The sequence below is a fragment of the Chlorocebus sabaeus genome, chromosome 16 (genome assembly GCF_047675955.1).
Source record: "Chlorocebus sabaeus isolate Y175 chromosome 16, mChlSab1.0.hap1, whole genome shotgun sequence".
NCBI lineage: Eukaryota > Metazoa > Chordata > Mammalia > Primates > Cercopithecidae > Chlorocebus > Chlorocebus sabaeus.
Genome location: NC_132919.1, coordinates 52,142,577 through 52,166,869, shown reverse-complemented (window position 1 = coordinate 52,166,869; position 24,293 = coordinate 52,142,577). Strand labels below are relative to the sequence as shown.

Below are 24,293 nucleotides of genomic sequence, written 5' to 3'. Positions count from 1 at the left end.
GCAAGAAATGTTAAAAAAAATTTTTTCAAGCAGGATAGTAACACATATCAGAAACTTGGATCTATATGAAGCAAAGAAGGGTGTCAGAGAAGGTGTGAATGAAGGTCAAATAAAAATCTTATTTTTCCTATTCTTAATTGATCTGAAAGATAACTGCTTAAAGTAACAATAGTAGTCAGTATTTAATGATTATAGCATGTGGATAAATGACATAAATGATAGCAATGTCAGAAGGCTGGAAGGGAGGACTCAGGAATACTGTTTTTAAGGCACCTGCACTACACATGAAGCAGAAATAGTGTTATTTGAAGGTAGATTTAGTTTAGTTTTGAGAATATCCCGTAAACTCTAAAGAGAACTGCTTAAATTTTTTTTCAGATGAAGTTTCACTCTTGTTGCCCAGGCTGGAGTACAATGAAGCAATCTTGGCTCACTGCAACCTCTGCCTCCCAGGTTCAAGTGATTCTCCTGCCTCAGCCTCCTGAGTAGCTGGGATTATAGGCACGCACCACCACACCCAGCTAATTTTTTTTTTTTTTTTTTTTTTTTTAGTAGAGACAGGGTTTCACTATGTTGGCCAGGCTGGTCTCAAACTCCTGACCTCAGGTGATCTACCCACCTTGGCCTCCCAAAGTGCTAGGATTACAGGTGTGAGCTACTGTGCCTAGCCTAAAATTTTTTAAGAAGAATTTTTTACTGATATTCTGAGAGAAGATAGAATTTTTAAAAATCATATAAACTGCTCAGAGTGCAGAAGCAGTAGCATCTGTAAATGAATAAAAAGCAGTTACAAACATGGTCAATATTAATCCAAATATAGTAACAATCACTTTAAATATGAATAGCTTAATACACTAATTAAAGGACAGAGATTGTCAGAGGGTATAAAAGAAGAAGATCCAATTATATGCTGCCTACCAGAAATATACTTTAAATATAAAGACTCCAAAGTTTAAAAATAAAGGGATGGAAGAAGTTATACAATGCACTGAGCAAAAGAAAACTGGAGTGGCGATGTTAATTTCAGACAAAGAAGACTTAGAACAGGGAAAATTGTTAGGAATAAACAGGAACCCTACCTAACAACAAAGGGAATTAGTTCTCCAAGCAATGTACATGCACCTGATAACAGAGTGTCAAAATACATGAGGCAAAAACAAATAGAAATAAAAAGAGAAAAAGACAAATCCACTGTAGAGATGGAGAATTCAAAACCCTCTGTCAGTAACTGATAGATCTAGCAGGAACAAAATACATAAAGGATATAGTTGACTTGAAGAACACTATCAATCAACTCAATCTGATTGGTATTTATAGAATACTCTACCCCATAATAACAAATACACATTCTTCTCAGCCTCACCTAGAATGCTCACCAAGATAAGACCTCAAAACACATCTTAACAAATTTAAAAGAATAGGAACACACAACATATGTAATTCTAAATTAATAGTATTGTTATATAACAGACACATTCTCTAAAGAATACCTACTTTCCTTCACTTTTATTGTTTGCTCATGTGAAAGGAAAAATGAATCTTGGGACCCCAAAACCACTAAGCTAAAGGGAAAAGTCAAGCTGGGAACTGCTTAGGGCAAACCTGCTTCCCATTCTATTCAAAGTCATCCCTCTGCTCACTGAGATAGACACATGTCTGATTGCTTCATTTGGAAAGACTAATCAGAAACTCAAAAGAATGCAAACATTTTTCTCTTATCTACCTTTGACCAAAAAGCCCCCTCCCCACTTTGAGTTGCCCTACCTTTCTGGACCAGTGTACATCTTACATATATTGATTGATGTCTCATGTCTCCCTAAAATATTTAAAACCAAGCTGCCCCCAAACCACTTTGAGCATGCCATCAGGACCTCCTGAGGCTGTGTCATGGTGTGTGTTCCTAACTTTGGCAAAATAAACTTCCTAAATTGACTGAGAGCTGTCTCAGATATTTGGGGTTCACACACAACAATATGCCTTCTTCTGATCTCTTCTGCCTAACTAATGCCTGCTCATACTCAGCCCAAACTTAAAGATTAACAACTTTAATACAGTATAATAAAAGCATAAACAAAGTTAATCATTGAAAAGTAATCTACAGCCGGGTGCAGTGGCTCACGCCTGTAATCCCACCAATTTGGGAGGCTGAAGCAGGCAGATTGTTTAAGCCCAGGAGTTCAAGCCTGGGCAATGTGGCAAAACCCTGTCTCTAAAAAAGATAGAAAAATTAGCCAGGCATGGTGGCACACACCTGTTGTCCCAGCTGGTGAGAGGGTTTAGGCAAGAGGATTGCCTGAGCCTGGGAGGTCGAGACTGCAGTGAGCTTTAATTGAGCCACTGCACTCTAGCCTGGGTGATAGAGTGAGACCATGTCTCAAAAAAAAACAAGAAAGAAAAGAAAAGAAATCTATGGAAAATAATGCAATATTTATGACATAAATGATTAATGCCCATAATATAAAAATCGATTTTATAAATCAATAAAAGAGCACATTCATTCTTGACTTAACTCATTCTCTATACAGTAGCCAAAGTAGTGTCTTTAAAACCCAAATCTAGCCATGCCATTTCCCTACTTGAAGTCCTTCAATGGTTTCACATTGATCTTAGAATGAAGTTCAAAAGCCTTAACAAGATCCATATGATCTGGTCCTTATCTATCTCCAGACTGGTCTCCCATTACCCTTCTCCTGTCTTTCTCAGGACTCTAGCCACACTGGTCTTTTCTCAGCTCTTCACACATTAAAACCTTTGCATATACTGATTGCTTTGCCTGGCAGCACCTCACCACCACCACCCTCTTCGACTAATGCCCACTTTTCCTTCAGATCTCAGCTTAAACATCATTTCTCATGAAAGTCTTCCGTCATCAATTCTGGATTGGTTCAGATCCTCTGCTATTTGCTCTATAAACCTGAACAAACAGAATAATGTTTCTGAACCTTCAGAACTCCAAACAAGACCCTGAGAAGTGAACCTTCCAAGGAATGTGAGGTTCCAGACAAAGCCTCTAGAATCTTCTTATCTATAGTAGTCAGGGTTGTTGAGGAAGCTCAGGAGAAAGTTAAGATGAGCAAGTCTAAGCTATTCATTCTGTACTTTTTTTTTTAGTGTAAACAACGTTGAGAACTTAATAAAATCTATGGGATTCATTTCTTCTTCTGGAGATTTCTCCTCCCCCAGAAAAAGGCACAGAAGCAAAACTTTGTGTAACGTTATCAATGTTGCAAAGTTCCCCTAACATACATTCATCCATTTATTCACCTCACATTAAGAACTCCAACCATCGGATGGTATGTATTTGTCACAGGCTGAAAAAAAAATCAGCCCAGTGAGAATCTCATAAAACAAGCACATTGTTTCCCTAGCTTTGTTCATTTAATCAATATTCATTGAGTATCTACAGTATAGTGATTCCAGCAATAATAAAGCTTTATAAATGAAATTTGCTTTACAATTTAAAAGAAAATAAAGACTTTTCATATGCATTGTCTCACTCTTCCCCCAAACCCAATAAAGTGGGCATAGATTACTTTACCTATTTTGCAAATGAGAAAACATAAGTAATCCCAGGGAACACGAGTGATCTGGCTCACGCAACTCAGCCAAAAAGGAGTGAAACCCAGGAGTAAAATGTACTCTTTTAACCCTAAGCCTGGCTCTTTCCTTTCATGTTGATACTGACTCCAAGGGCCGGTGGGTGGTACTAGGACTTGTCCTTAGTAATCTGATAATAATCCCAGGGGCCACAGTCTCAGCCTCCAGTTCCCATGGTGGTCAGCCTCACGCTCTCATATTACAGGTGATGATGCAATTTTGCCAATCAATGGTCACAGCAGCAGGACTCCCCTAATGTTTAGGGGAAGTAGCCAGAGCTCTTCCTTCCCTTTCCGGAGAGCGTAGTAGCTCACATTTATTGAGTTCTTAGTACGTGCCGGGCACTGTTCTAGGCTTTTTACATGAATTAACTCATTAAATCCTCAGAACAAAACCATGAGGCAGGTACTATTATAATATTATCTCCATTTTGTGGACACTTAGGAGAGATTAATTTGCCCGAGGTTACACAACTAATAATTTTCAGAGTCAAGATTTGAATCCTGGAGCCTGTGCTCCTAACCAAACCACCATCTGCCTCTCCTGGGCCCATTGTTCTTAACTTCTCGGGGTCAAGTATACTGGAGAGAATGTGATTAAAGCCCTGGACCTTCTCCCTAGGAAAATGCAGGTAAGCAGAATTTAGCATATTTCAGGGACTTTGGGGACACCTAAGACCCATCGTCTGTCGACCTCAGGCTTAGAATCTCTATTTATCTCATACATCCTGGAGAGAATCGTCCAGGGACAAAAACAGAAGCGCCGCCAGCGCCGCAGGACTTCGCCCCTGCAAACGTGTGAGGAGAGCTGCGCTGCGCTAAGCTGCGTGGTGACGGAGATGCCTGTTCGCTCGGAATCAGGACCGGTGAGCTCCCGGGACTGCAATGCCCTGAGAACGCAGCCGGGTCGCTGAGCCTCCGGAGTCCGGTAGCTGAATGAAATACGCAGGGATCACCAGCCGGACCCAAATCTTGCGTCCCTGCCAGCATCCTGGAGTCCTAAGAGGCAGGGATTGGAGCTGACAGGATCTCAGAACTCTGGTCCCAGGCGCACAACGGCGGAGTCGCTGTTCCTGGTGCTGAAACACTCCGTCCTGGAAGAGCGTGGCCGCCTGCCCGCCTGGTACCGCGCCGCGGCGCTGCGGGGAACTGTCCAGTGCTGAAAACGGATGCGGCCCGGCCCGCAGGGCTCAGACCCGAGCCTGCCGCACCCAGCGGAACTCGGACCAAGCTCCTGGAAGCACTGACGCAGAGCGCAGGGAGAGTCGGAGTGGCGAGCTCCAAGTCGGGCATGGACCTGCAGAGACCCGATTCCTACCAGGGAGGAGCCGGCCCTGACTTCAACGAGCACGTCCTACATAAGGTAAATATCTCCCGTATTTCCCAACCTAACCGTTGGAACAGGCGCCAGCACCAGGAGTTTTCTCCACTCCCCTGACTTTGCTTTGGGACTTAATGAGAAACTAGCTTGTATCTATGAGTCTGGGGAGCCCTTTCTGTCTGATCCTGTTTCCTGCTCAAAATAGAGATGGGTGAGCTTTTGGGGAAGGGCTGCCTCCAGAGGCTCAGATGGTCAGAAGCTTCATTCATTCACTTAAATCATCTGTGTTCCTTTTTCACCCCTCCTTCTCCTTGCCTATTTATGCCCCTGTATGCCCCCTGGCACCTTTGCTATCCTAACCCTTGTAGGAGACTGCATTTGTCCCTGTTACGTCTGCTAGCAGTGGCCAAACACCTGAATTTCTGGCCAATTTGTCTGAAATTAGAGAAATGGTCTGTAGCAGAGATGAACTGCTGTTTTCAAACCAGACTCCCTCATGGCTCCAGAAAGCTTCCCTCCAGCCATGACTCACTCACAGCCCCTGTAAGCATTTGCTTATTTCAAAGCACTAACACATCCATTGCTTCCTTCATTCAAGTTTCTTATGCAACTCAGTTTTCAGTAAAGCAGGTCTCCCCCTAAGACAGTTGGAGGGGAAAATAGTAGCCTCTCTCAGGATAACAATTTTAATTCAAAATCCATCACTCTGAAAGAATCAAAGCCTTATATTTGCCATGATAAGTTATGGCTCACCTTCCCTTTCTCTGACTTTCCCATGCCCTCCTACTCCAGCCCTTATAATTTCTGCTTTGATAACGCCAGTTCACCTGTTAGTCCCTTGGAAGGCTGTATGTGATCCTGTAGGTGGAGTTTTTTAATCAAAACATCACTTTGAAGAGACTATGAATGCAAGCTTTGAAATAACCTAACCCAACCTCCTCCTCTATCACACAGCTTTTATTTGAGGAAACTAAAACCCAGAGAGGCAAAATGACTTGTCCAAGAAAGCAAGCTGGTAAATGGCAGGGCTGATACTAAAAGCCAGAAATTACTACTCCATATGTAGTATTCTTTCCTCTATATCCTTACTAAACTTCTCATCAAAGTGTTCAGTCCATGGACCAGCAGCATTGGCATTACCTGGGAACTTATTACAGTAGAAAGCAGAATCTCAACCCTGACCCTAGAGTGGCTGAATCTGAATCTGCATTTTAACAAGATCTCTAGGAATAAATATGCACAATAAAGTTTTAGGTGCATGGCTCTGTGCCATGCTGCCTGTTTCTGACACAAATGAAAGAAAATCAGCTACTGAAGGAAGCAGGTCTGTAGATCTGACAGTCTATGTATATTCTCCCTCCAGGTCTCTGAATTACTAGGACACAGGGAAGGATAAAAAATGTATAACCACTACCCCAGTCTAGAAATTTTAAAGCCATCACAGTTTGAAGTAAACTAGAAGTTCTGTGCTATTTGATGTTGTAAAGTTAGCCCAGTAAAAAGTGCATGTGAGGCCAGGCATGGTGGCTCACACCTGTAATCTCAGCACTTTGGGAGGTTGAGGCTCACTTTGGATCACTTGAGGTCAAGGGTTCGAGACCAGCCTGGCCAACATGGTGAAACCCATCTCTCCTAAAAATACAAAAATTAGCTGGGCATGGTGGTATGCACATCTGATCCCAGCTACTCAGGAGGCTAAGGCAGGAGAATTGCTTGAGCCTGGGAGGCAGAGGCTGCAGTGAGCCAAAATCATGCCCCTGCACTCCACTCTAGCCTGGGCAACAAAGCAAGACTTTGTCTCAAAAAAAAAAAAAAAAAGTTTATGCAAGCAGAGGAACATAATTACAAATCAATTACAAAATTGTCTTGGCAACTAGATAAGTGAGTCTCTCCAAGTTTATACCATCCTATAAACATATAAATATTCATTTTGAAAGCTTTAAGATTGGGAGCTCAGATTATTCAAAATATTGATCAGATGTGGTATTTTCCATTTCAATTACCCACACATGAGATGTAGGATGTAGTCCATGAAAACTTTTACTTCCTTTGAGTTTATTGATCACCAAATTGAGAGTGGGAACCCATTCCAACAAGTTCCAATATATTTAGAGGCAAGTGTCTATTTACTACTAGTAAAGGCTCAGTGTCATCAGCTTGGCTGTGTGAGCACCCTGAGAGTGGAAGCCAGCCTTAAGCCTTCTGTGATGCCCAGCAGAGTGACATATGTATGTAAGGAAAGTTTTCCTTCCTATATAGTGCTGACAACCTCCTCCTAATACCACTTTATGATTGTGCATGATGTTTTATTGTGATCCACTTAAAACGCTTTTTGTAAAGGGGCAGGGCATCAACTTATTTGTATTATTTTAAAAATTACTATGTAGTAGAGTCCAAGGAGTTCCCACTGATTAATTAGTGTCTATTGTCCATGAGAAGCAGGGCTCCCCTCCAACATTAATTGCTAGGATAAATTTTTTTTTGAAGTGGGGTCTCACTCTGTCTCCCAGGCTGGAATGCAGCGGTGTGATCTCAGCTCACTGCAACCTCTGCCTCCCAGGCTCAAGTGATCCTCCCACCTCAGCCTCCTCAGTAGCTGGAACTACAGGCATGTGCCACCATGCCTGGCTAATTTTTTGGTTGTTATTGTTTCGTAGAGACAGAGTTTCATGATGTTGGTCAGGCTGGTCTTGAACTCCTGGCCTCAAGAGATCCACTCACTCAGCCTCCCAAAGTGCTGGCATTATGGGTATGAGCCACCATGCCCAGTATGGAGAAATGATTTTTTAAATAGACTTGTTATTGACACATAACAAACACCACTTTGGGAAGCTGAGTCAGGCAGATCACCTGAGGTCAGGAGTTCAAGACCAGCCTGGCCAACATGGTGAAACTTTGTCTCTACTATAAATACAAAAATCAACCAGGTGTGGTAACACACTCCTGTAATCTCAGCAACTAGGGAGGCTGAGACAGGAGAATCACTTGAACCCAGGAGGTGGAGACTGCAGTGAGCCAAGATCATGCCACTGCACTCCAGCTTCAGCAACAGAGCAAGACTCCATCTCAAAAAACAAAAACAAAAACAAAAAAAAGAAAAGAAAAATGACAAACACCAAGCAATCCTGAATCTTATGTGTCTACCTTGGTGAATCATCACAAAGTGAACATACCTGTGTAACCACTATCAAGAGAAACAAACAGAGCCTTGTCAGCTTCCCAAGAGCCCCCCTCCCACATTCTGCTTGCCACACACCCTCCCCCGGAGATTATCATTATAGAGGAAGAAGTATCATCTTGCACTGTGACAGCGCAGCAGATGTTATGTAGGGTAGTCCTAGAAACTTGCCAGAGAGGAGACATTGTTGTATGATGAAACGAAACTCCAGGCTTGGAATAAGCCAAACCTTGATGTGACTTTGAGCAACATCTGTGAGTCTTACTTTTCTTAGCTATAAAATAGGAATGATAATACCTGCCTTATTATTTTTGAGCAAGGATGTTAGATAATATAATGTAAAGCATATATATAAAATATCTGGAATATAGGAAGCATTCAGTAAAAGTGGTTGTACTAGCTGGGCACGGTGGCTCCCAGCACTTTGGGAGGCCGAGGAGGGAGAATCATGAGGTCAGGAAATCGAGACCATCCTGGCCAACATGGTGAAACCCCGTTTCTACTAAAAATACAAAAATTAGTGGGTGTGGTGGCACGCACCTATAGTCCCAGCTACAGCTACTCGGGAGGCTAAGGCAGGAGAATCACTTGAACCCGGGAAGCAGAGGTTGCAGTGAACCAAGATCACACCACCACACTCCAGCCTGGTGACAGAGTGAGACTCTGTCTTAAATTTAAAAAGAAAAAAAAGAAAAAAAAGTATTAGGGCATGCATCTTGGGCTCCAAAGCGGCTTCAATGGGTGTCACATTCAGTCTCACCTAAAATGATGAGCTTTGTGAGAAGAGCAGCAGCTTCATACACAGAGAACCTCAGAAACACACACACCGCATATTTCACAGGCAGAAGTCCGAAGTCCATGGAAACAAACTCACACAACCCGCCTATACAAAAAGCGTGACTTCTATGCAAACATCCCAGTTCTGACTTCCTAAGTTGAATATCTTTTTTCTCTTGAAGGCAATGTATGGGACATGATGAAATTCATTTATATGAAAAATGTACGCCAAATATCATCACAGGCATTGTGTAGCTCTTGCACTTTAGCTGGTCCCGGTAGTTGGCGGCTAACCCAGGCAAGCCCAGGTAACTCTTAGAAGATTCCCGGAGGATGGGCTGGAAACTGGGAACTGACTGAAAACACTGAGCTCATCCATCATGTGCCCGGAGTTTTTAAATAGAGTTGTTGCCACAAATCTGAATATTTGATGCGACTAAATAATTTAAAACAAATGAGCAACCTGGTTGCTCTTTTCCTCAGAGAACTCTCAGTTCTCTCTTGCCACCAGCTTCGAGAGCCATCCAGGGCAATGGTACGGGGTAGGGGCCCTACTGTGCCACGGTCTGACCTTGAGTTCTGGGAAAATGAAAAGATTTTCATTTCATTTTCACAGAGAGGGCAAGCTTTTGCCCCAGATACCAGTGAATTTGGACAAAAGGGCTTCAGTTCAAGCACTTACTTCCTAATTCCCCATCACCAGGGCTCTAAGGAACACCCACATACCAGTCTAACTTCCAGAGGGACAAAGAGTTCCTAGGACAAAGTCAGCCTCAGAAAGACCGGGGGCAGGGGGCAGAAAAATGCAAGCTGCTCATCCATTCATCCAGGGCTTGGTTCTCGTTGGGTACAAGGGATTACCAGGTCTCTGTCTTCCAAAGTATTTCCATTTCCTCCGACCGCTCTAATACCTCTTCTGGGTGAAAGGAAAAGGCAAGCAGGTAATATCTGCCACTCTCCCCCATCTCTTGCACTTGTTCTTCACTTCCTTCTACTACCCATCTCATCATTTCTGTGTCCCTCAAAAGTCCACATGCCTCATCGATTCATTTAGCAAACATGCATTGGACATTTCCAAAGCGTAAAGAACTAGGCTGGTCATTATCGAGAACATAGATGCATATGATTCCCATCTTCACTAAGCTTATGGCCTAGAAGGCATGCACACAAATGGCTATACTTCTATATAATCCCAGAAGTGTCCTAAGATAGATACGGGTACCTGCAGGAGAATGACCCAGGAAGCAAAGGTCATGTCTGACTCAGTTTGAAATGTCCTCTCTTATTTATGGCTTCTGATTAAAGTTAGCATCCAGGCTTGGTATGGTGGCTCGCACCTGTAATCCCAGCACTTTGGGATGCTGAGGTGGGTGGATCATGTGGTCAGGAATTCGAGACCAGCTTGGCCAACATGGTGAAACCCTGTCTCTACTAAAAATACAAAAATTAGTCAGGCATGGTGATGCACACCTGCAATCCCAGTCACTCAGGAGGCTGAGGCAGGAGAATTGCTTGAACCCAGGAAGCAGAGGTTGCAGTGAGCCGAGATCACACCATTGCACTCCAGCCTGGGCAACAGAGCGAGACTCTGTCCCCTCCCACACACACACACAAAAATTAAAATTAAAAAATGAAAAATAAAGTTAACATCCAGGAGATACAGAGTTCCACAAACGAACTAGCTCCCTCCCCATGGGACTGTCACCCATTAATCCTAGGGAAAGGTCTGGATACAACAGCATTGTCCTTCCCTGCCAGAAAATTGTACAAGGGAAAGACAAATAAAACAACAAAAGACCATACTCGCCATTCTGTGTTCCTCTCCCATTCTCTATCCCACAGGTGCTTCTTTTTTTTTTTTCAATGAAACAATGATAATGGTATGCAAATTTGTCCTCAAAGAATCCAAATCCACAGAAAAATCCATGCCCTGTAAGTGAAGACATTTTGTTTTCAAAGTGCACTAGCTCCTGTTCTCGAAAGATTTCTATTGTCAGCTCAGGAACAAACAAGAAAGGCAAGAAAAGCTAGCTGCTCCCTGTATAATATTTCCACTGGCATGTTTTCCTCTCTTGCTTGCTCTGAAGGCTTACAGATAAACAAATGAAGTGTATATTACATCACTGGCAATCTGGGACCGTCTGGGACTCCTTTGGCTAATAGGTCGGTCCCGCCCAGATCCCAGAGCAGGCAGCTGGTGTGGGGAGTGGTGCCTGCTAGTTCTCTTAGGATAACCTCAGCAGGAAATGATGGTGACTCAGTTCAATGCCTCAAAGTCGTTTTCCAAACTCTTCAGGCTTTCCTCTCCTAAGCATCCTTCCCTTTAATTTGTGGTCCCTGGGGCCTTTTGTGAGAAAATGTCTAAGACTCACTCGTGTTGCTGCCCTAATGTTTCCTCTTATAAGCTGTTCTGGGGAGGGACTTCCTTCAGTTTCAGGGCAGGAAACTCCACCTGGCTGGGTAGAAGTAAACAGCCAGAGGTGAGCACCAGGCTGGAGAATTGTTGAACTGGGCATTTGAAGTGGATCTAAACTTATCCCAATACGCTTCTTGCTTCCTTCCTCCTCTTCTCAGGCAAGAGAAACAGTCCCTAGAGACTGCGAGTGGGAATGGAGATCACAGCTCCTTGTTAACTCACTCAGGCAATGCAGTTCCCAGCTGGGAGTGGCCCTGGACATCCTCCCATCCCTTAACCAGAGGAGGTTTTTCCGGGGCCAAGACAGTTCCAAGCAAACAGATCTGGAAAATCTTAACCCCTAACTGATGACACCAGCCCTCACCCTGCTCCTAAAGGGAGCAAGGCCTTGAGTGGTACAGTGAAAATAACTTGAGACATGCAGGGTTCAAGAATTCCCCTAGCACATGGTTCCTGACCTTGATGCCAAAGTCAACTCCCTCCCTTCTCATTTGCTTATTAGCAGACAGTTTCTACCCATCAACATGAGGATGTTCTTTAATCATTTGTGCTTCTGCAAACGCACATGCTTTTAGGTATCTTAAACCAAGCTGTGTTTAAGTTCAAATTTTCTCTTGCTTGCTAGCCTTCTGCCCCTGGCCGCCGCCACCACACACACACACACACACACACACACACACACGCACACACACACATGCATACATACGCACCCTTCCTCTCATGAGCTGCGGGCAGGGCCAGTGATCATCTGTTTTTGTTCTCTGTCTCCTCTTATCTTTTGTTATGAACCTTTTAAAAGCAAAGCAGGGCCGGGCGCGGTGGCTCAAGCCTGTAATCCCAGCACTTTGGGAGGCCGAGGCGGGCGGATCACGAGGTCAGGAGATCGAGACCATCCTGGCTAACAGGGTGAAACCCCGTCTCTACTAAAAAATACAAAAAACTAGCCGGGCGAGGTGGCGGGCGCCTGTAGTCCCAGCTACTCGGGAGGCTGAGGCAGGAGAATGACCGGAACCCGGGAGGCGGAGCTTGCAGTGAGCTGAGATCCGACCACTGCGCTCCAGCCTGGGCGACAGAGCGAGACTCCGTCTCAAAAAAAAAAAAAAAAAAAAAAAGCAAAGCAGGCTGGGTGCGGTGGCTCAGGCCTGTAATCCCGGAACTTTGGGAGGCCAAGGCGGGCAGATCACCTGAGGTCAGGAGTTCGAGATCAGCCTGGCCAGCATGGGGAAGCTCTGTCTCTAGTAAAAATACAAAAATTACCTGGGCATGGTGGCAGGAGCCTGTAACCCCAGCTACTTGGAAGGCTGAGGCAGGAGAATCTCTTGAACCCAGGAGGCTGAGGTTGCAGTGAGGTTGCAGTGAGCCGAGGTTGCATGACTGCACTCCAGCCTGGGCAACAAAGCAAGACTCTGTCTCAAAAAAAAGACAAGACAAAGCAAACATTTATCCTCCTCTTCTTCCTCCCTCTCCTGTTTGATTTTTGCATTCATACCATCTCCCAGCAACTCTGTTTATTAAAAATCGGAACTGTCGTTTATTAGAACAATAGCCATAGGAGAGAGTCGGGAACTGGTAACACCTTCCCCAAGTTCACGTTAAGAAGCCGTGTAAGCTTCGGAAGGGAATAAAGTCTGGTACCCAGTCCACATGAGGCAGACACTCGCTTTCAGCCCCTGGAATCTCCCTCCTCACCTCCCCCCTTGCCTTTACCCAGATTCTTCCTCCTTCTCTGGGTCTCACCTCAGGTTTCATTCAGTCATCAGGTGAGAAATGTTAAAAATCATCTCTGCACTATAATCTACAGGGACCCAGTAAGACTAATAATTGTTCCCAATACATTATCCAAATAAGCATATGGTTTATTTGTGCAGCATTTACCATTTACAAAACACTTTAATATATGCCAAAATATTTTATACTTAACATATGCTTTTTCCAGATGTTACTGTTAATTCCATATTAATAGGACGGGGAAACAAAGGCCAGATGGCCAGGCATGGTGGCTCACACCTGCAATCCCAGCACTTTGGGAGGCTGAGACGGGCAGACCACGAGGTCAGTAGTTTGAGACCAGTCTGGCCAATGTGTTGAAACCCTGTCTCTACTGAAAATACAAAAATTAGCCAGGTGTGGTGGCACATGCCTATAATCCCAGCTACTCAGGAGGCTGAGGCAGGAGAATTGCTTGAACCCAGGAGGCAGAGGTTGCAGTGAGCTGAGATTTCGACCCTGCACTCCAGCCTGGGTGACACAGCAAGACTCTGTCTCAAAAAAAAAAAAACAAAAGAAAGAAAGAAAAAAAAGACTTGCTCAAGGTCACAGCTGGCATTGTGGAAGCCGGAATCATCACAGCAGATCCTTAGACAGCACTTGCATGCCAAGTAATATTCTAAGCACTTAGCATCTCTTAACTCACTTAATCCTACAACAATCCTATTTTAATCTCATTTTACAGATGAGTAAACTGAGGCGCGGAAACATTAATAAATTTGTCTATAGTCGAATCCAAGCAAGGTAGACAGGCAGAGGGATAGAGTCAGGAGAGGACAAGGGGCTTCACCAAGAGGGTCACAGACGGTCACTACTTTAGGGCATTGACCGCAGTCCATTGTGTGGCCTTCACTATGTAGAGCCGGTTTTGCTCACTCACCCAAGAGTGGCTCCATCTCTCCAGTCAGGCTGATGTTAATCAGACTCACAAGACATGTATTGCCCTAGATGCCAAGCCACATTATAATCAGGAGATTGTTTGCTAAGCATGAAATCCAGGGGGAAAAATGGAACTTGGAGGATTCAAATGTTTAATTCTATCAGGCTGACATGATTTGGTAACTGGCTACACTATAGGGACAGCCTCAATCTACGACCCCACCGGCCCCTTCTACCCTTAGGTCCTCTCCCCGACCCCTTGCCCCATCTCTGCCTCCCTCAGCTGTATATATTTAACTGCCTTGGGCTGGGCAGTCATTCTGTTCTCTCCAGGTCTGTATTTCCTGCAATCCTTTAAGAACCCGTTGCCTTTGAGCTTGAGAATTCCCTGGACTTGACCTGGTTATGATAAGGGAAAAGGAAGGGATGTTCCATCTTCGGAAACCTCTGTCAGTCATCGCCAGAAGTTGTCATTTCATACTTCTTCTTGCATCTCACTCAAGGTCTGTGTCAGAGTCTTATGGACTTGGGTTTCAGGGGCAAGAACCATGAAAGAGTAGAAAGGTGATTGGGGTCATTTCCTTGTATCCCACCACCACCCATGTCCACGTGCTCCCCTTGAAATCTGATATTTTTGCCTGAGAATCCTGAGGATCAATTCACCAAACATTTACTGGGCACCACATGCCAGTCCCCAGGAACAAAACCCACTCTTCATTCCCCAAGGAGCTGAGTCCAGCAGGCTGGGTGGATCAGAGGGATGGCATAGAGAGAGATGGCTAAGGCCACATCTGACTGCAGCCCAATGTGCCACATGGACTTTGGTGCCCATGAAGGTCAAAGACCTCTAGTCTCATATGATGGGAAGCTGGGCCCTTGGGGACCAGGTCAAATGCTTGCTGATCTAGCCAAGACCAACTTCTGGTTCCTGGCTGATTGACTGATCTGAAGGGCTATAAAGCCCAAAGTCACAGGATGGGATCTCACCTCTGAAGGTCAGAGGGCTCTGAGCCCCCAACACATGGATCCCTTCAAGCCCATGTCCAAGAAAGGAAGAGACTCCTGGTGCACTTCTGAGAAGTGCCCAGTGCAAAGACCCCTGTCCAAGCATGGCAGAGTCCAACACATAGAAACAAAGCTGGATCCCTTCCATGAACATCTCCAAAGACAGAAGCTGAAAAGCACTCAACCACACCCAAAACACCAGGATCCTAGCCCTTGGGATGGCAGCGTGGCACACAAAGAGAGGCTTGGGAAAGACAGAGGGAGAGGCCAGGTGAGCTCTGCAGGCATGTCCTCCAGGACCCACACTCTCCTTTCCCTGAAACCAGGTATCCTCCAGACAGCAGACACATGAGAACCAGGATAGCATAGGCCCTGGCCATCATCTGTCCTGACCACCACCTGTGCTGTCTACCACCTGTCCTGTTCACCACTGGTTCCATCCACCACCTGACCTGCCCCATCCATCACTTGTTCTGTCCACCACCTGTCCTGTGTACTGCCTTCCCTCTTCACCCTCATCCTGTTCACCACCTGCCCTGTCCACCACCTGTCCTGACCACCTTCTGCCCTGCTCACTGATTTTCTTAGAGTAGGAGGCAGCTCATTAGCAGAGAAAGAGAACTGGGCTTTCAGTACCAAAGAACCAAGCTTGAGCCCTGTCCCTGCTGTTAGCTAACTCTGCATCCTAGGTCATTCCATTCCAACAGCACTTTCCAACTTGCAGAAAACTTGCACATAAATCATCCCAGTTGATTTCCCCAGCACTGTGTGTAAAGAGAACAGGCATTATTCTTGACTGCAAAAGGGGAAATCTTATGATCAGGACACTTGATTTCCAGTGACAAAACCCAACTCAAATCAGCTTAAGCCGAAAAGAGAATTCACTGGTTCCTGTACCAGAGAAACCTGGAAAGTGCAGCTGGCATCGAGCTCAGCTGGACCCAGGGACTCTCAGTGACTTCAGCCTCACTCTCTGTCTCTCTCTCTCATTTTTCTCTCTGACTTGGCTCCATTCACAGGCAGGCTTCTCCTCATGGGGCCCCATCATTGACAGCAGCCCCAGGATCACATCCTCACAGCTCCCAGTTCCAACCAAAGTCCTAGATCCAACACTCGCTGGAGACTGAAATTGCCACATGCCCACCCCCGAACCAATAGAATAGCCAGAGGGTAGAACACAATGGACAGCTTAAGCCCAGGTCACATGCCCACCCCTGAACCAATACTATAGCCAGAGGGTAGAACACGATGGACAGCTTAAGCCTGGGTCACATGTCCACCCCGAAGGTGGAGTCAATCCCACCCAATCTTGTGGATCAAGAGTGGAATAAAGTGGGCCAGGTGTGGTGGATCATGCCTATAATCCCAGCACTTTGGGAGGTCAAGGTGGGTTGATCACCTGAGGTCAGGAGTTCGAGACCAGCCTGACCAACATGGGGAAACCCTTTCTCTACTAAAAATACAGAATTAGCCAGGTGTGGTGGCACATGCCTATAATCCCAGCTACTCGGGAAGCTGAGGCAGGAGAATCACTTGAAGCCGGGAGGCGGAGGTTGCGGTGAGCCTAGGTCACGCCATTGCACTCCAGCCTGGGCAACAAGAGCGAAACTCCGTCTCGGAAAAAAAAAAAAAAAACGGTGGAAGAAAATAGTTTCCAGGGAAAATGGGATGGTGTCATCTGGAGGCTAGCCATGCAAAAACAACAGATGTCCCATGGTAATCCCGGGCAAGGCTGGGTCCCAGCATTTTTAAATCTTTAATGAGAAGTGACTGAAAAGAAATGAACTGGACTTGTCACAGTCCCACCTGAACTGGGCTCTCGCTGCCTCCCACGTAGTGTCATTTAAGACTGAATAACTGGATTTGGATTATTAATGACTGGACTTGGGAAATAAATTGCTGTCACCCTATGAAGCGATCGACTTATTGGGGCTGCAAAGCCAGACCTCCCTCTATGGGTGGGAGTAGAATTTTCTCTGAAGGAAATAGATGATCCAGCAGTGGACCATCCTGGGAAGAGGCTGATTGGAGAAGGGAATGAGGATTCAGGAAGCGGAGCTCAGACAGGAATGAGGGGAAGTTCTTCCACCTCTCTTAAGGACCATGGTTAGCTGCTATGGAGACGCCTGAATTTTTCCATTGCTGGGTAGGGCGTGTCAGCCCAAGGCTACATGAACACAGATGAGAAGTGAGGCAGAAAAGCACCAAACAAGGCCAGCTTTATGGGTATGCCACCTACAAAGTCACATAAGGCCCTGCACTTAGAAGGACCCTGCATTTGGCTTAACACTTTGCATTCGCCATCTTTAAAGTCTTAATAATATTTGTACAACGATCCCTGTATTTTTATTTTATGTAGCCATTCTTGCTGTCAAACAAAAACCCCTGCTGCAACGTCTGAGCCTGGCTCTGTGCCGTAGTTTTGAGCTATTCCCTGGGGCATCTCTGCCTTCTGATGGCCTCACACCACGCCTGGTTTTGGATGTGCCCCAAGTCACCAGGGAAGAGTCATCTTATGCTCTGGGTCAGATGGCAAAGGAATAGGCAGCACCACAGTGGCATTCACTGTCGAGGGGTGGCTGCATCCCCAGGACAGCATCTGCGAGGGTCACGGGCAGCAGGAAGTGTGGCCTGGAAGGCAGATCAGACAGTCGGAGGGTGGATGGGCGGGCAAGTCCTCAGGGGTAAGTGGCTGTGATAGAGGCAGGGGAAGAAGCAGACAGGGGTCATGTTTGTGATCTGAGCATTGTGCTGAACAAACAATAAGGTTGTATTGGTGGCTGTTAGTGAATAATGAGAGTCATTATTTTACTTATTTATTTATTTATTTATTGAGACGAGTCCCTGTCACCCTGGAGCGCAGTGGCATGCACTCTGCCTCCTCACTGCAACCTCTTCCTCCCAGGTTCAAGGGATCCTCCCACTTCAGCCTCCCGAGTAGCTAGGATCACAGGTGTGTGCCATGAAGCCCTGCTAAATTTTTTCTTTTTCTTTTTCTTTTTCTTTTTTTTTTGTATTTTTAGTAGAGATGGTATTGACCAGGCTGGTCATGAACTCCTGACCTCAAGTGATCCACCTGCCTCAGCCTCCCAAACTGCTAGGATTATAGGCGTGAGCCACCACACCCAGTCAAGAGAGTCATTATTATTAATATATTTAATTGCAAAATTAAAAACATGAAAAACAAAGAAAAAATTTCCTGAGAATGCCACTGTTTCAAAATACATATCTTAAAAATAAAGATGGGCTGGGCATGGTGGCTCACACCTATAATCCCAGCACTTTCAGAGGCCGAGGTGGGTGGATCACTTGAGGTCAGGAGTTTGAGAACAGCCTGACCAACATGATGAAACCCCATCTCTGCTAAAAATACTAAAAAGTTAGTCGGGCATGGTGGTGGGTGCCTGCAACCCCAACTACTCAGGAGGCTGAGGAAGGAGAATCACTTGAACCTGGGAGGCAGAGGTTGCAGTGAGCCAAGATTTTGCCACTGCACTCGGGCCTGGGTGACAGAGCAAGATTCTGTCTCAGAAAAAAAGAAAATGAAATTGCTGTGTAAAAAAATATATATGTGTTTATTTATACATACCTGTGAGATAGATAGATAGATAGATAGATAGATAGATAGATAGATAGATAGACAGACAGATAGATCCATCATAGGAATTTTGTTACACACATTCTTACCTTCATTCTTTTTCATCACTACATAGCATTCCATTGTATAGATAAATGAAAATTCATGGTTTGTTGTGAAATTTTGAAACTTCATAGAAAGGTACAAAGACTAGAAGAACAAAAAGAAAATGACACATGTACCTACCATCTACATTTACTAAATGCTAACATTTTGCCTCAAAAACAATAAAAAACAAAGGAGCCTCCTACAGGTAGCTGAGATCCACTTTGCGAGATAGCCATGGGACAGAAGGTTAATTTGGTTACTTTGTTTTTGTTTTGATATGGAGTCTTGCTCTGTCGCCCAGGCTAGAGTGCAGTGGCACGATCTCAGCTCACAGCAACCTCCGCCTCCCAGGTTCAAGCGATTCTCCCACCTCAGCATCCTAAGTAGCTGGGATTACAAGTGTACACCACCACAACCAGCTAATTTTTTTGTGTTTTTAGTAGAGACTGGGTTTCACCATGTTGACCAGGCTGGTCTCGATCTCCTGACCTCAAGTGATCAGCCTGCCTCAGCCTCCCACAGTTATGAGATTACAGGCTGGAGCCACTGCGCCCTGCCCTAGTTTGGCTACTTTGAAATCACAGCCTGGTGGGTCTGTGGCACTTTTTTAGTTATACTTCATTTTGTAGAAGAGAAAAGAGATCTGAGAGATATTCAGTGGTTGTTCAAGGGCACTCGGCAGGGAATAAAAGAGAAACCCCAACCCAAGCTTCAACTTCTGCTTATCCCTTCCTAGATTCCCAGGGTCCTTAGGCAAGGGAAGGCTTGGACTGGGAGCTCCCCCAAACACCTTTATCACTGACCTCCAGAAATGCTAGTGAAGCCCAGGTGACAATCTCAGCCTGGCCCAGGATAAACACCAAAGCAAAATCAATGCCAATGGCAGACATTCATTCACAAAGTGGATTCAAGACCCTGCAGGCAGAGGTGCTCAGATGAAGCAGGCCCAAATGCAGTTAGTCACTGTTAATTGGGTCTTAGGTGTGGAAGAGCCAAATAACAGCATCCCCTGGGGATTTGCCTCCATCAACCCAACTGCAGGGTAAGAAGCCCAGGAAGGCAAGCCAAGCCTTGCAAGCACCAGCACTGCTCCTGGATGGACTCTCCTTCACTCTACCTCCACGTCTTCCACGTACTCTCCCATCTACCCTCATATCTTATTATTATTATTATTTTTTCTTGAGACAAAGTCTCACTCTGTCACCCAGGCTGGAGTGCATTAGCACCATTTCGGCTCACCGCAACCTCTGCTTCCAGGTTCAAGCAATTCTCCTACCTCAGCATTTTGGGTAGCTGGGATTACAGGCACATGCCACCATGCCTAGCTAATTTTTTGTATTTTTAGTAGAGATGGGTTTCACCATGTTGGCCAGGCTGGTCTTGAACTCCTGAGCTCAGGCAACCCACACTCCTCAGCCTCCTAAAGTGCTGGGATTACAGGTGTGGGACACCACGTCCAGCCTATTATTATTATTTTTGAGACAGAGTCTCGCTCTGTTGCCCAGGTTGGAGTACGGTGGCAACATCTCAGCTCACTGCAACCTCCACCTCCCGGGTTCAAGTGATTCTCCTGCCTCAGCCTCCCGAGTAGCTGGAACTATAGGCACACACCACTACACCTAGCTAACTTTTGCATTTTTTTTTTTTTTAGTAGAGATGAGGTTTTGCCATGTTAGCCAGGCTGGTCTCTAACTCCTGACCTCAAATGACCCACCCGCCTAGGCCTCCCAAAGTGCTGGGATTACAGGCATGAGCCACACAACCAGCCTCTTATTATATTTTAAACTGACATACTGTACCTACTTCTCCACTGGTTCTTTCCCTTGCCACCTGCCAGACAGCTGGATGTTACAGTGCAAGGATGCAAGATCTCTGGGGAACAGTCCTTCTTTGCTTATCATTAATTTCGCACAGGCTGTGTGAGGTTTTGAAATGAGTGCACCGTCTGAATTTCGCAACTCTTTCCACTGAACCGAGGGCAGGCACTGGGAAGTATAGCTGAGATCAGGGTCTGTGACCTGTTGCTTCTCTGTCGTGGAAACCCTCCATGTCATTGATAGAGGGCAGCATTCTGCATGTAAACGCCAACAAGTGCCAGTGCTCTGCTCTGCTCATAGCAGATTTCTACTATGCAAGGGTGCAGAATGTCGCTTCTGTATTTCTGACCTTGGGGGACAGTCTTCCCCCTCCCTTAATTCTGAGCCCCTCCTCAGAGGTATCTCCAGGAAAACAAATGAGTTTATTTTATTTATTTGTTTATTTTATTTATTTATTTATTTATTTATTTATTTTGAGATGGACTTTTGCTCTGTCTCCCAGGTTGGAGTGCAGTAGTGCAATCTTGGCTCACTGCAACTTTCATCCCCCAGGTTCAAGTGATTCTCCTGCCTCAGCCTCCCAAGTAGTTGGGATTACAGGCATGTGCCACCACACCTGGCTAATTTTTGTATTTTTAGTAGAGATGGGGTTTCGCCATGTTGGCCAGGCTGGTCTCGAACTCCTGACCTCAGGCGATCCGCCTGCCTCGGCCTCCCGAAGTGCTGGAATTACAGGCGTGAGCCACCACACCCAGCCAACACACCCTTTCTTGATGCAAGAGTTGCAGACCCTCAGGACAGGACCATGTGAGGATGTGGTCACAGTGGACTACTTTGGGGAAGGGGCTTGTGCTGGGGCAGGAGGAATCTGATTGCTTCAAGGGGCCCTTTCACAACTAATGAAGAGCTCTACAGCCCTCATGAGTGATAACTTTCATCAGCCTCCAAACAAAGAGGGTCACTAGAGGCCCTCAGGGGAAGACTCACTACACCAGCGGACAGAGACATGGTGGAGAGGATCCATGCCTGGAGAACAGTGTGAACCAGATCCATGGCTGCCAATTCTGAGTCCATACCTAAGTACCAACCCCTGACCAAGTACCAGTTGATGGGTAGGAAATGATACACACACACCAGTAGATGTTACCAACTGTCCTTTCTTAGGAAATATGATCATCCCGAGACTTAGGGTGCTCAAAGGTCCTTTCTTTTATGAAGTTATGGTGACAATGGATTGTTGAGTAGAAACTTTAAGCAACCCCTCGCTTAACCAACTTATTAGGTCAACCGATACCTTCAATCTCTTACTGGAGCACACTGATTAAGCCTGAGACTGAGTGCTCACAGCTGGCGGGCTCTTCTCTGCTCTGATGGTTGCGGTACCTGGTTAACAAGAATGCGTTTGGGCCCATACTTGCTTATGTTGGTCGTACGTGTTAACTAGAATGATGTACTTGAATCAATTCACCCATAAACAAAGGAATTGGCCGGGCGTGGTGGCTCATGCCTATAATCCCAGCACTTTGGGAGGCCAAAGCAGGGGGATTACCTGAGGTCAGGAGTTCGAGACCAGCCTGGCCAACATGGTGAAATCCCATCTCTACTAAAAATACAAAAAAATTAGCCGAACATGGTGGCAGGTGCCTGTAATCGCAGTTACTTGGGAGGCTAAGGCAGGAGAATTGCTTGAACCTGGGAGGCTGAGGTTGCAGTGAGCTAAGATCGCGCCATTGTACTCCAGCCTGGGTGACAGAGTGAGACTATGCTTCAAAAAATAAATAAATAAATAAATAAAATAAAAAATAAAAGGAAAAGAAAAAACAAAGGAATTTAAACAGAAAGACTATTGACCAATAAAATAAGAGTAAAAAAAAGAGAACTGTTATCTCTACAAAAACTAAACTGAGTGCTTTGGAAAGACTGTAAAAGCCTGTCACTTTTTAAAATACTATCAAATTAGGAATGAATGAGAGAACTGTAAAATATTGGAAAGAAATGCACAAAAATGAAGAAAGATTTTGCAATCAGGTGGCTTCCTAAGTTTCTAGAATTTATTGCTTCATTTTAAAGAAACTGGAACTGAAACCCCAGGACCATGAGTGTGTGGTTTGTGCAAGAAAGGCAATGGGCCCCACTTTTCAGCAGACTTGTAAGCAAAGCAAAGGCTTTAGGTCTACATCAAAATACTTGCTAATAACTACACATTTAGATATTTTAAGTCAAAATAAAACATGTAGAGGAAAAATAGGCTGGGCACAGTGGCTCACACCTGTAATCCCGGCACTTTAGGAGGCTGGGGCAGGTGGATCACTTGAGGTCAGTTCAAGGCCAGCCTGGTCAACATGGTGAAATCCTGTCTCTACTAAAAATACAAAATTAGCCAGGTGTGGGCCGAGCATGGTGGCTGACTCACATCTGTAATCCTAGCACTTTGGGAGGCCGAGGCGGGCAGATCACCTGAGGTCAGAAGTCCAAGACCAGCCTGACCAACATAGTGAAACCCCATCTCTACTAAAAATACACAAATTAGCCAGGCATGGTAGCACATGCCTGTAATTCCAGCTACTTGGGAGGCTGAGGCAAGAGAAACGCTTGAAGCCGGGAAGCAGAGGTTGTGGTGAGCCAAGATTGTGCCACTGCACTCTAGCTGGGATGACAGAGCAAGACTGTGTCTGAAAAAAAAAAAGAAAAGAAAACATACAGTATATCTCTTTTATGAGTTCCGGGTTTGACAAACTTTTTCAATGAACTGGTCAATTACCAATTCCAGTGAAGTAAAATTGAATAAGAATTTACCTACTTGGTTCAGACATATTTGACTTTGGCAAAGAAAACTAAAAAGCAAAAAATAAAAAATAAAAATGTGCCTACTTGGTAGAATAAAAGGCTGATCACTGTATCTGTCCTTGCCAATCTAAAAATTTATTGGTACATGAAATCAATCAATTCCAGCAGTCTGCGCTTTCCAAGGCTAAGCAGTTGTGAGCTCTATTTTTTTAAGATGTCAAGCAAAGGTAGCCTTTCACTTCACTTCAGTGCAAATTTATCTTACCCATGGATTTTGGAGGTTGCCAACTCAGTGTTTTTTTTTCTCCCTCGATTGACTCTCAAACAGTGCTGTCTTCTGAAAGCCAATGATATGCACATAGTTCTCAAAAGGAGGCTGTCCAAACCTTACAGGCTTATCAAGAGGAATACTTTTTGAGACAAGGCCTCACTCTGTCCCCGAGGCTGGCGTGCAGCGGTATGATATCCGCTCACTTGCAGCCTCACCTTCCTATGTTCAAGCGATCCTACCCCTCAGCCTCTGGAGTAGCTGGAACCACAGTCGTGCACAACCACGCCCAGCTGATTTTTTTATTTTTGGTGGAGATATCCTTTCTGCAGGCCTCCCTATGCTGCTCAGGCTGGTCTCAAACTCCTGGGCTCAATCTATCACCCACCTTGGCCTCCCAAAGTGCTGAGATTAGAGGCGTGAGCCACAATGCCTGGCCTGGAATCTTTAAATATTAATAATTCAAAAACCAGGAAGGGAAGCCCCAGCAACTTTAGATGGCTATAAATAATTAGGCACTCAATCAGGATTGAGTGCTTAGAAATCTTGGAGTTTGTTTTAACAGAATGTGCTTTCCTGGAAATCATACAGCAAGATAGTAAATGCTACCCTCACTCAGACCTGAGGAACCATATTTAAGTTCTCTCTTTTGCAATAAACGTGCTAGCCAGCCACCCGAACTCTGCCTTAGCAAAGTCATGACGGGGCGCAGGAATACGACGGAGACTACACCCAGATACAAATCTGTAGACATTATGAAACAATTTCCTTTCCTGACTCTTGTGTATATCTGCCTC

General features: G+C 45.2%; 1 protein-coding gene across 1 annotated transcript in view; it reads left to right on the top strand.

Annotated features, from left to right (window-relative positions):
• Positions 1–4,487: 4,487 nt before the first annotated feature.
• RAB37 (RAB37, member RAS oncogene family) overlaps positions 4,488–24,293 on the top strand; it is a 76,276-nt gene continuing 56,470 nt past the window's right edge. Inside the window, exon 1 of the mRNA XM_008011862.3 lies at positions 4,488–4,959. Within this exon, the coding sequence (XP_008010053.1) occupies positions 4,888–4,959 (72 nt within the window). The 5' untranslated portion in view covers positions 4,488–4,887. The remainder of the gene's footprint in view (positions 4,960–24,293) is intronic.